The sequence below is a fragment of the Anabas testudineus genome, chromosome 1 (genome assembly GCF_900324465.2).
Source record: "Anabas testudineus chromosome 1, fAnaTes1.2, whole genome shotgun sequence".
Classification (NCBI taxonomy): Eukaryota; Metazoa; Chordata; class Actinopteri; order Anabantiformes; family Anabantidae; genus Anabas; species Anabas testudineus.
This window is the reverse complement of record NC_046610.1, coordinates 4,810,446-4,823,154: the sequence shown is the minus strand read 5'-3', so window position 1 is coordinate 4,823,154 and position 12,709 is coordinate 4,810,446. Positions and strand designations below refer to the sequence as shown.

General features: G+C 39.8%; 1 protein-coding gene across 2 annotated transcripts; it reads right to left on the bottom strand.

Annotated features, from left to right (window-relative positions):
- Positions 1 to 48: 48 nt before the first annotated feature.
- Positions 49 to 11,804, bottom strand: pla2g6 (phospholipase A2, group VI (cytosolic, calcium-independent)). Of its 2 annotated transcripts, none has more exons than XM_026360489.1 (18): positions 11,734 to 11,804; positions 10,935 to 11,155; positions 8,964 to 9,173; positions 8,086 to 8,266; positions 7,770 to 7,957; positions 7,418 to 7,514; positions 7,149 to 7,331; positions 6,482 to 6,590; positions 5,356 to 5,472; positions 4,742 to 4,832; positions 4,185 to 4,348; positions 3,955 to 4,105; positions 3,533 to 3,669; positions 2,499 to 2,653; positions 2,331 to 2,382; positions 1,754 to 1,869; positions 1,524 to 1,597; positions 49 to 1,131 (listed from the first exon to the last, which is right to left on the bottom strand). In XM_026360489.1, exons 2-18 carry the CDS (start codon positions 11,147 to 11,149, stop codon positions 987 to 989), a joined length of 2,385 nt encoding a protein of 794 aa, XP_026216274.1. In that variant the 5' UTR covers positions 11,150 to 11,155; positions 11,734 to 11,804; the 3' UTR covers positions 49 to 986. The 2 variants fall into 2 exon arrangements, with proteins under 2 accessions (XP_026216274.1, XP_026216275.1); XM_026360490.1 differs by lacking the exon at positions 11,734 to 11,804 and adding an exon at positions 11,530 to 11,686.
- Between the last annotated feature and the right edge of the window lie 905 nt (positions 11,805 to 12,709).

The following is a 12,709-nucleotide window of genomic DNA, read 5'->3' as shown; positions in this document are numbered from 1 at the left end:
TTTGTAGTGTAAGTGCACAGCTGCTGCAAAAAACAGTTGATATCAATATTAATATATTTTAATACCATTCCAGTATACACACAAATTAATTCAAATACAAAAAACATTATTAAACAAAAGAAATTATACTGTGCAAGTAGCAGTTTTCACTCAAACGTAATTTCCGGTTCAAAAATATATTTGTGCTCAAGAGTCCGTCACAGTTGACCAGGATTTAACACTTTAACACTTTAGTTTGCATGAAAGGAATCAGAAGGTCTGAGGTTAAACAGTGTGTTCAAAGTCGGTATAAATGACAAAGGCATAATAATAATAAAGGTAACAGCATAAATGAGGGTCCTAGACACATAAGGCAGGACTGGTTTCTCACCATCACCATCCAAACTACACTTGAGGATATTGCAGCGGTACTGCAGGGTCCCATCATTTGTTTGGCCAGAAAATGTCTTAATGTTGAGCATTTTTGTAGCTACTAATAAAAGAGGAACAAGAGAAGGAAGCGTGTCTTATCACAAGCAAACTGAATTTGATTTACATGCTCCCGTTGCCACAGACACAGTGAGCACATGTTCTACGTCTTGCTTAATTTGATTAAAACCACTTCCCTCTACAGTTTCCTTGTATTCGCGTGCCAGAGAGGGTATATCTCTACACATATGTCTTCACCAGTTTACAGTTTATAAAAACAGTACAGTTAACAGATAAGGTCATTAACCATGGAAGTGATGAGGTCACATGATGCTACATAACTTCAACAAATCAGTGTTAACTTTCTTTTGCTGCTGATGTCAGTGTAAATAAGTTGTTGTGTTCATATTCTGTCAGGTTTGTTTTAAAGAGGCAGAGCACACCGACACAGTTATTACCGTCTTGAATCAAACACATGGCTCGCTAATCCTGGTCCTCTTCCAGCTACTCATTTGGACTCCACTCACGTCACTCTCCTTTACCCTCATATTCTCCATCTCTCCTGTGTCTTTGTGCTTTCAGTTATCCAGTAGCATCTTTGCCAGGGATTGGAGGACCTCCTTCTTCTCATAGAGATACATCTGAGTTTCCCACAGCATGTTTACAAGGACTGCGTCGCTCACCTCATCCAGCATCACCTCATGTGACAGCTGGGGGCTCAATCTGCACAAACGTGATTTGTAAAGAGTTAGAAAGTACTTTGATGCTAATAGATAATAATAGTTAATTCCAGAAGAGATAAAGGCAATAACAAGATAACAAAATATGTGTTTAATGTAAATGAGTTATGATAGATCGATATGCACTTGTGGCTCGGATAATTGGGCTATGGAGGCCTGTATATATACATATTATGATATGATATGCTAGCAAGGTAACTGCTAGTAATCTTATTTGTTCTACACTGACATCTAGGGGTGGAGGGTTTACCACTGCCATGTGTTCACATCTAGCCATGTTGGATATAACAGGCAGATGAAATCCTAGTGTGAATTCCCCTTTTTAATAAATGACTAATAGACAAATGAAGCACAGAAGGTTCACAGTCAACTGACCTTTGGTAGATGGTGTCGATCATTTCACACCAGGCTGCAGCTCTGTCTACTGCACAGCCATCAGAGTCTGTACACTGTCCAAACAGAGAGAGACATTTTTCATAATTAAACAGACAAATGAACTAATTCTGTAAAAATATATATTGTGTGGGAGGTAGTCACCAGTGCTCAGTGATTTAATCACTAAAGAAAGTATAGCAGATTTAAGAAGGTGATGAAGCTGCACTCACACAGTCCACCAGCATCTTGCCCAGTTCCTTTGCCCCTATGAAGCTTTTCGCCAACTCCAGAGGGTTGGAGGGCCGGAAAACATCTACAGAGCTCACCTCCACCTGAGGAGGTTTACCTGGAGACACACAGAAGTAAAGATGAGTCATATCAAGTTGGTCATAAATAATTTGCTTTTTAAATGTTCAGTTTGGCTCAATGGCTACATCACATCACCAACGAACAAGTTATGGATGCCATTTACACTGTACCTCCTATATTAAATTTGCATTTAGGGAAATATACAGTAGAGCACATGGGATACACGGCGTTCTTCACATGACAAATGATCACATGACAATGTTTTTTTCAGTGTCACAGAATATGATGCATGCTTTCAGGTCAACTTAAGTTTAGAATAAGGGGCACAACAAAACTGTGGGTGCTGTTCTCAACAACAGTGCACTGATCAGCAATAGTATAAAAACATAAATAATAGAATAATAAAAAAACAATAACTAGCACTTTATTGTACAAAGGAACCTAAAATCTAAAAACAAAAAATTAGAGATGATTTAACTGAGACCATCAATGACTTACCTGTTCCAAGGGAAACTACTATACCCAGCTTCTTGATTTGCTCCCCACGGCCCTGAGAATGAGTTAAAAGGAGGACAGACACACAAATAAGTGATTTAATGTGGGTTAACAATTCACTGGTAGCTTACTGGAAAACCGAGGGAGAAATAGTAATGTTAAGTGGCCCACCTCTGTTTTTAAAGCTTTGTTGTACTGATGGATTTCTGTCATGGCGTCCAGTGTTGGGTTATTGGCCAGCAGCCCTCCGTCCACAAAGCGGCCCATTGGTCGGAAATAGGTGGGAGCAGCACCGCTGGAGCGAGCAGCTCGCCACACAAGTTGTTCTAATAGAAACAAAAGGTTAGGAGTGTCAGAAGCTGTAAGTTTGAATAGAAGTTGCATAAAAATATGTTAATATAATAATAAAATGCATGTTGAGGACGTTTTCTTTTATAAAAAGCACAGCTAATAAACACAGTGAAGGGCTGAATGCTAATAGCACATTTTCACTTGCATAACTAACTACTACGCAAGCAGGGACAATACAGACTAAAATAATTTATTATACCACATTGATTTAGTGCTTCCCAGAAAGTTATAACACTAATTCCTAAAAATTTTATTTCAGGTCACTTTTAGTTTGTAAGAGTGGAAAGAATCCAACAGTCTGATACCAAAACATTTTAGCTGATATTACAGCCTACCTTCTTATTTAGAGGAAACAGAATTTAGTGTTTTTTCCCTGACCTGCACACACACACACACACACACACACACACACACACACACACCATACACACATGCGTTCACACACCTTCATCTGTCACCTTCCTACGTTTTCTGGCTGGCTCCTCTGTGTATCCTAATATCAACACATCCTCATCTTCCCATCCTGTAACAACAACATTGCTGGCACTCAACACAACACAACACAACAACACAACAAAACACAACAAGACTTCTTCATGCACATGATGACATACAGTACACACTCAGATGATGGTTTTACATTCATCCAGAGCCTTTGGTTTCAAGTTTAATTTCCTCAATGTGCTGAGAACCTGTTTCAATCTTGTGAAATATTAATACTATTAAGTGAAGGATTGGAAAATTGCGTTTGTTTGACGCCACCCAATGGTGAGTTGAACCCACTGCACTCTACCTCCAGTGCAACATCTGAGACCCGGTGCAGTAGACAGTACAGTAAAACACAACTGAAGTACCTTGTGGGACGGTGAGGGGCTTGAACGTGGCAGTGGTGGCGTATGGGGGCACTCTTTGGACTGAGGGAGGGTCATAGTTTCTGAAAATGTGCAGTTCGCCTGGATGTCTGTCTGCCAGAACACTGGTGACCATCACCCTGAACAGAAACATATAAAGGAGTAGAAACAAAGAGAGTGATTGTTAGAAAACAGTTGAAGAGTTAAAGTTGTCTTTAAAATCTGAAAACCTGCATTAGCACTAAATGACATATCTTTACTTTTCTTTTCTTTTTTTTGTTTTTATTTTATATTAAAATATATTATTATATTATTATATTAAATTGCTGTTGACGATGTTTGTGCAGAACATTTTTTCATAATTTTTTGTATCATGCTTTTCTGCCTGTTCACTAAACAGATACACTTTTGACATGAGCAGTTACCTGGGGAATTTAATGTCTGACATCTTGGTGTTCTCGCCAAACTCTTTCTTCAGGAAGTCCTCCAGTGGGGCTGATTCATAAGGTCGTGATCCTCTGAACACCTGCTCCTTCATCCTGAAGTACAGGCAGCGCAGATACTCCATCGACTTGCCTAAATACAGAAGAAACATGGTTATTGTTTTGATGCTAAACTGTAAAAAACAACATGAAAATTCAAGGGAAACACAGACCATGGATTATAGCAAGGGCCAGGATGCCCCCAGTGCTCGTTCCAGCCACCCAGTCAAAGAGCTCTCTGGTGGGTCGACCAGCCTCTTTCTCCAGAGCAATCAGCATCTGGATCAGCACCAGGCCTTTTATACCGCCACCATCCAGACACAGCAGTTTGTCCATCCTGCAGGAAAGAAGAGTAGGAGCTTCAGCCGCCTCTGATGATGATCCATGACCCTGGATTCTCAGGGACTGTATGAAAACTGTTGGGCTGTGTCTACTGTTACACTGCTTCTCCCAGAACCCAAATCAATTAAGTAAGATGATCTTATATATTGGCGTTTATTAGACCACTGTTCTTACGAACCATTAGTTAATTTTGATGGGGATACAACAGAGACACAGTTATGGCTTCTTTTTTTTTATGATTTTAATTATATTATTTTTAATGCACTAGATTGTAATGTGCAATTGGAACGAGAAACAATCTTCAGGCTAACTTTCCCTAAGCAATTAGAAAAATTCCTTTTCTGAGCTCCCTTCTCTCCTAACAACATTCATACAGTCTCTTACTCACTTATTTTTTGGCACTTTTGCTCCGTCCACTTCAGATATGCCTCCGCTGATCGCACCGATTGCAGCCCCGACAAATATAATGTCATTAAACCCTGTGGGTCAACCACAACAGCTGTTGTTATACCAAAATTTTGCATCAGTATTTATGGAAAAAGGAAAGGGCTCACAAAGTTTTCTACAAGTCAAATGGGAGTGTTAAGAAAAGCTAAATATGTTTTGCTTTTAAAAAATATATAGTTTATATGGTGACGTCTGCTGAACCAAGAGCGCAAGAAATGAACAATAATTCAAGTACAGTTCAAATAACAGTAATTACACTATCAGCAAGATCACCTTCTCTGTGTAAAAGAGACATAAAATGTGTTTGGAGGTAGAAAAGAATTCTATATAATAATATACATGAGCTCTAAAATCTGTAATCTAAACTCTTTGGAGTCAGAAAGAACCCCCAAACACCTATTTTACATTAGATGTTTTGGTGTTTTAGGGATCAAAGATGATTCTTTACTAGCATGAAATATAAAAGAGCTCCCCAGTAAACAACGATCCTTTATGAATCAAAAGGAGGCATTTAAATGGAAGAAAGTCTGAGAGAGGCAGAGGTGAGGATGTTACCTATACGTGGAGGCTTGGTGTTGTTTTGGATATGGGGAGGACTACCAGGGGAGGGAGGGAGGCACCGCTGAACCCCTACATTACACAGCATGCCCAGCAGTATCTTTCTGTTGGGACCTTTCATGTTACCACAAAAACACACACAAGCAAAGCAATATTTTAAACATGCACACACCACAACAAGCACAGTGTAAAAGGGAAGAGAGAAAAAAGACAGAGATAGACAGGAGGCAGAGAGTGAGAGAGCGAAGGAGAGAGAAGGGACATAAGCAGGCTGTTAGCAATTATCATGCATTTTCAAACTCAAAAAATGACATCAACCTCAATTTATCATGTGGATGGTTTCACACACATCCATCTGTTAACAACTAATATACTCATGCAACAATCTTAAAATAACTTATCTTTAGAACAGTCTCAGGCTAATATGCACTAAAGGTAGAAAAATGTTCTTCAAGATGTGTAAGATCTGCGATTGTAAAATTACTTATTGGTAATTTGGTAGGTAGGTAGGTGGTGATGCATTTTCAGGAATTTCTGAAGTGAAGCAAATGCTGCATGGACAAATGTGTGATTTTTTTTTTTTACTCACTAAAACATTTTCAAATGCTACTGTTGAGAAGGTGAGCATTAATGTAGCTGGATTATTTTTATTCTACAGCATACGTAATGGACCAACTACTAAGTCTATTTATTTACTCTTCTTTTGTCTTTTCCTTGTACTGTAACATGCACATTTTACTGTCTGCAAATCAATAAACATGTATCTTATCTTACATTGTGTGGCAGTAAATGATTGTTTAATGCACATTTAAAAAGGCTGATGAAAGCTTCCTAATCATGCTGCACCTAAACAATCATAAACCAACGTATTATTTACAGGAGCTGTGTAACTGGAGTAAATATTAAGAGAAATCGTACTAAGGAAGCATTTTCTACATCAATCACTACATGCACGAATAGCTTAATGCGGATGTTTTACCATCTAAAGTAAAACATATGATTTTAAATGAAGTTAGCATGTTATAATAAGGTTCAAACTGGTCTTTTAGGTCAAAAACCCCTCACTACTCCTTTACCTCTCCTCACATTTAAAACCTTTCTTCCCATCCCTTCTCTCCTTCACCTTTACTGTTGCGTGCAGCGATGAGTCCAGGTGTTTCTCCCAGGTCGTTGTGGATCTCCACATCAGCACCGAACACAATGAGAGCTTTGATCAACTCCATGTGGTCCATCTAATAAACAGAGTCAAACAAATGATCCACACACTCAGTACACTGTCCAAAGCATTTCCATAGCAGGGTGAGAATAAACATTTTGTTGTTAGATTTACTCTTTCTAACAACAATGTAGTCTTCACAGGTAAAACCTAAAACTAACACCAAAAATCGTAATTCAGTTCCAAATGTATGTGTGTAATTTAGCGTGTTGCATTTCCAGAACATTTTCCTGTTTGTCTAGTTGAGAAAAAAGTTGAGTTTGTCCATGTTATTAAAATAAAGAAAGAACAGAATTTACTAATCAAGAAATTACCCAGTGAACTCAGATCCTATCTTTCAGTGACAGCATGCTGACTGTTACAGAGTGTGATGCAACCTTATATCCAGATTGACTGGACATTTTAAACTCTTGTAATTTTTTAGTGCCTTTCCTTTCTTACTAACACTGTGTTGCAACTCCTTGGCAGATGATTTCTTGAAAATTCGCTTTCACGTCATGACAACTTTAATTATCGGAATGTTGTGTTGTTTTAACTGGAAGACAAAAAACAACAATATATGGTGTACACACACCTTCATAGCTAGGTGCAGAGCTGTGTTGCCATCTTGCCCCTTCAGGTTAGCATTCGCTTCGTGGGTGAGCAGCACCATGGCCGCCTCAAAGCGGCCCTTCTTGGTCAGAATATGGAGAGGACTCTCCCCGGTGTGACTGAGGAAGTTCACTGAACAGCCATGGTTCAGCAGTAAACGGCACATCTAGCACAGAGGGACAGGGATTTTAATTACCTGTACACAAAAGGCAGCAATGACATAATATGAACTGTAAAACACCATCTCCTCACCTCAGCCGTTTTGGCCCAGTGAAGGGGCGTCCCTCCATACAGAGCATCCTGAGCGTGGAGCTGGTTTGAATCTGCTTTAAGGATCTCCTCAACGCAGCTGACACAAGAACACAAAAACAAAAAAAAAACACTTAACAGGGTAATATTTAATATTGACTTCTATTCTTTTTCACGTGTTGTTTCAGAGTGGTACTGTCCACAACTTTTATCAATAGCTTGAACCATCTTTATAGTATCTGCATATAGTATTAATTTAATAATAATTTGAAACACTGCCTCTAACCTACAGACACCATTTATCTGTACCGCCTGTAACTACCACTAGGAACACTGTCCTCGTCTTTTCACTTACTCCTTCTCGCTGTGCTTCATGGCACTGTGGATCGGGTACCCACTACTGCCAATGACATCACACTTGGCCCCACCAGCCAACAGAGCTTTGACCGTCTCTACGCGTCCCATACGACTGGCGACATGGAGCGGCGTCTCCCCACTACTGTTCACCTCATTCACTCCCGAGCAAAGCCGCGAGCACAGGACCTGGAGGAGATGAGGCAGACACTGACTGACTGTTTTTTAACTTGATGTCATTTAATTTGCTAAAACACTATAAATGTGTACAACCTCCACATATAAATCTGAAACCCACCACTCCTGTTGAATCTCACCTGGATGACTGCAGGTGAATCCTGCTTGGCAGCACTGTGCACAGGCGTTTCTCCATTGCGGTCTTTGATGTCGGTACGAGCCTGGCTTTCCTCCAACAGCTCCTTCACACATGCCACATTACCGCGCTCACATGCCAGATGCAGCGGTGTCTGACCTGCAGCATCCCGTGCATTGATCTGACTGCAGACAAAAAGATCATGAGTTGATTTCATTTGTGATGGAGTCTTCACTTCAAGTCCAAGCAGCTGTGCACATAAATAAATACAAAAGCAGGTGGTTCTGTATGTTTTAGACACTAAACTAAACTCACTAAGTATAAAGAGGATGTTAAAACAGGTTCCTTCCTTCCAGGCAGCAATCAGCTCCTGATTATTCTGTATAATAGTGCATCATGAAAGCCAACTTTTTGAGCTTGATTTTGAGGGTTGTTTTTTTTTTTTTTTTTTGGCAATGTTAATTTATCATGATGTGAACATGAAGTTTAAGTCATAACAGTTCCAAGTTTTGTTTGTGCATCTGAGTAATTCCACGAAACACTTGGCAGCAGAACAAAGCAGTTTAATCTAAGATTAGATCACATTTTCCTTTGAATTTTAGTTTTCATGTTGTTGATGTCTTTATTAAATTCCTAAAGAAAACGTGTAAATCTAAAGATGACATGATTTGGCAAATGAAAAGATCTTTATCTTAATTTTGTGGCTGATCAGCAGAGTGAAATGTGCTTTAATAATTTAAAATACAGTTCTAATTCAATCCCTCTACACTGAGCTGAGTTTGGGGACTCAAAATAACATTTCCTTTATAGTTCACATTTTGTAAACTAAACCATTAATTGACAGATTAACTGAACAAAACTAAAGCCAAACATCTTTGTTACCTCTGGACATAGTTGTGTTTTAGACACAATCTCAGGCCTGTTTCCACAGCGATGTGGCCAGAGCTCCAGTCAGGGTGGCTGCGGATACAGTCCACGATAGGCTGGGTGGGCTCTGCCTTCAGATGAAGTGTCTCATAGAAGGGACGAAGCTTGAGGGAATACTGTAGAAACCAGTTCATGGCATCCTCCTCTGACGCCACCTGGAAAAGCCTGATTCAGATAATGAAGTGGTTAGATGTCTGTTTTGCAGAAACTTTAAAAGTTGCCAAAAACCCTGGGGATATAACGACGTATATCATATACCGTGATATATCACTTCATGTAGCCTCTCAGAATAACGGTTGCTACAAAAAAAAAAAAGCCATCACCAAAAAATAACCCTTATTATCAGACTGGTTTTATATGATGCAAGGTGTGTTTGTGATGGCGAAACTGCCATGGATTTATGACTTAAGTGCAACATATCTGATGAACTCTGGAAATAATTAATTTAATTAGTTAACCCACTTAGACCAGACATTTAGTAAACAGTAGATGTTTACTGAAACCTCTTAGTTCTTTGTTATAATCACTTCTAACAAGATCAAGTTGGATAAAGGACTCTAAAGGCAAAAAGACAATGTGCAGACTGCTTAGTCTGTATTTGTTTTCATTTCTGACTGCATCTCAACAGCTGTTGTTTTTAAAAATCTAATCTAACAGGTTACATGGCCTGGACTAATAATAGAGCTGATTCAGGCCCTGCCCAGTTTCTTCTTTGTTTTCTGCAGCATACTATCTGTGTGCTTTTCGTCTGTCATCTGTATGCATTATTTATAGAAATTCTGAGTATCTGTCACAGTTGCCTTATTTGCGTTGCTACGACAGTGACTGTTACCTTATGTATAAAACAGTTTGACCTATTATAGTGCTTTTGAGTATGAGTTTATTTTTATTTACCTTATAGTTACAAATCATCTTTAACAATCAATGTTAAAGTGATGTGATGTTCTTCTCACCAAGCGTGACTGAGGCTAAAACCACATCCTACAGCACGGTGAGCAGCAGCAGAGACCACAAAGCTATTCTCCACTACACCTCTCAACCTCTATGACTTTGCCAACCTCTTCACTCACGAGCTGGAACCCATCAGCTCAGTTCTGTCCACCTTATTAAGACACTCTGCTATGCAGCACTCTCTTCATTCTCTACTCTGGCAAGAACACATCCAAGCTCTTCTAAAAACATCGTACCATAGCTTCTCTGGACACTATCCTCCTATAGGCAACTTCACCAACACGAAGGCCAGTCCTGGCACACATGTTAACACATCACTCGCAGACACTTTCTCCAACAAACTGAGGAAGATCCAGTTCACATCACTGCTTACGGCCTACACTCGTCCCTCCCTTCTGGAGAATTTCAGAACTCTGTTCTTTCATTTTTGGCCAAGAGCCTTTGACTTTCCATATGGCTGTAGGTGTAGGCACCTACATAGTGATCAACTCAACAGCTCCTTCCTTACACCACACAGATAAAAAGCCCAGGCGGAGCTGCATGGCACAAGCTGCTTAACTCTCCATGTTCAACAACCAGTTGAAGATCAACTCCATATGCACCTATAACCTATAAACCAATGCACATGTGAAAACAAACTGAAACATTCGCTTATGACGCTTTGTTCTCTTTGAATTATAAAAAAGGTTTGGCAGGTTTGCAGAGATCATAATATTTACATTAGATGTAAACTCCACCTACATCAAGAACAATCGTATTGAATAGTTTCAGCTCTGGAAAACTGCCTTGGCTTCATTACTTAAGCAGCTCAGTGATTCATTCAACATAAATGATCCCGACTTTGTTGGGTAATTGTTTAGTGAAAGATGAACTAAATCAATAGGTTTTTAGATACAAACCGCAGGAATGCTGTTTGTCTAAATCACAGGCAAACAAAACACCACTGTCCTTCAATGTGATGTGATCAGTACTAACCTCAGAGCCGTAGTCGGCGTCTCGGGGCACATTAGCAAACAGTCCCACGACTGACACTGGGTGTTTTTGTACAAGTACATCCGTCCATCTTCTTTCACTTTGACCTTGCCTCCTCCACCATAGTCAGACACTGGCACATCCCGGACTCGGTAGGGGTTGGTGAAGAGGGTTGACACAGAGGAGACTGTGTCCAGCAGGCGGCCGATGAACTGCATCTTTACCTGACAAAGAAAACAGAGAGGAGTGAAACAACCCAGAGCAAAGTCTCATACATATAAACTCTCTAACAAAATACAGAAAGGGTTGGCAGCACATGCAGAAACATGCTTGGCAGCTTCCCCTGGTTTCCCACAGCTTATAAGATTGCTGTGAACATTAGTAAATGACTTATTTCACTGCGAAGACGACAGGTGTAGATCCCCAGATATTACACATAACATAGCTGCTGACAGTCTGTAAATCTGTGGATAGATCCATTCAGTGAGTAACTTTCACTTTCAATGAATGTCTTAAAAGCTTAAGATGACTCTCCACGTCTCATTACTCTCCAACAGCTTCCTGTGACTCTGAAAACAGACTTTAAACGGAGCTGGACCTCATTTAAAGGATGAACAAGTGGCTCCAGTCACGAGGATCCAGTTCTGAATCAGTTTGACACGATGCCAACACAAAAAGACAGCCTCCCTGTAGATAATACACTTCAAGACAATCTATATTCTGAGCATGTATATGGTGGTAAGCTAACTGTGGCTGCAGCTAATCGTATTAGGTTTTATAAAGCCATCCCGCTGCTGTTTACCTCTTGTTCTCCTCCGAGCCGCTTGACTTCTGACAGCTAACCTTACGTCCACCGCGATTACACAACCGAACATGCTACCATGAGCTGGTCCAATCAGCGCTCAGAGTCTGGGTGAAAAGGGGGCGGGACGTAACGCAGAGATGCTGCTCGTGTTGTCACACAGTGGAAATTCCCTCAAGCAAAACAGTGACAATAAAACCACAAAGGACCTTAAACTTCTTATAAGAAGCGTAACTATAACTTTAATGGACCCATATAGTCGTGTCGCTTCCCTCAGTGGTGTGAAAGCAACTCAACATACATTTACAGCAGTGCTTGAACCTGCTGTTGTTATAGTGTATAGTAAAATATTAAAACTATCACCCCCACCTTCCTCTAATGGCTTCTATTATACTGAGTGTAATAAAATACTACAATTAAATTCTTCATTTTACTTTACTTTATCTACATTTGATTGAAAATGTGCTACCATATTGGGAATTGGGATACCACATGGAAAAGCTGCTGAAGTGCATGTATGTGAATAGGCAAAATACAATCCACACAAAGTGCTTCGTATTAGACATAAAACTATAAAGACAGGATAGACCTGTGAAGAACAGTGGCAAAATAAAATGTAAATAAGCTACTTCCAATATCCTGGTTTTCTGCATAAATTACATAAAGTGCCATGAAATGTAATCTGATCTTCACCATAGTCACAAATATCAACAAACACAACAAACAAACACAATAACACTAAGATGATAAAACACAAACATTCACAATCTTTCATAATATTTCATATCTTTCACACCGTTAAACATATACAATGATTGTGGAAGTTAGTGAAACACAAGCTCCTCTTATAGCTGGGGATTAGACCTTCGCAATGTTCAGGGAAAACTCTGGCCTCATAGAACTGCTTCAGCTCAGCTATATAGAACATCTGGTGTGTCTTGCATGCCGTCCATGTTGAGGAGGGCATGCAAGGTCC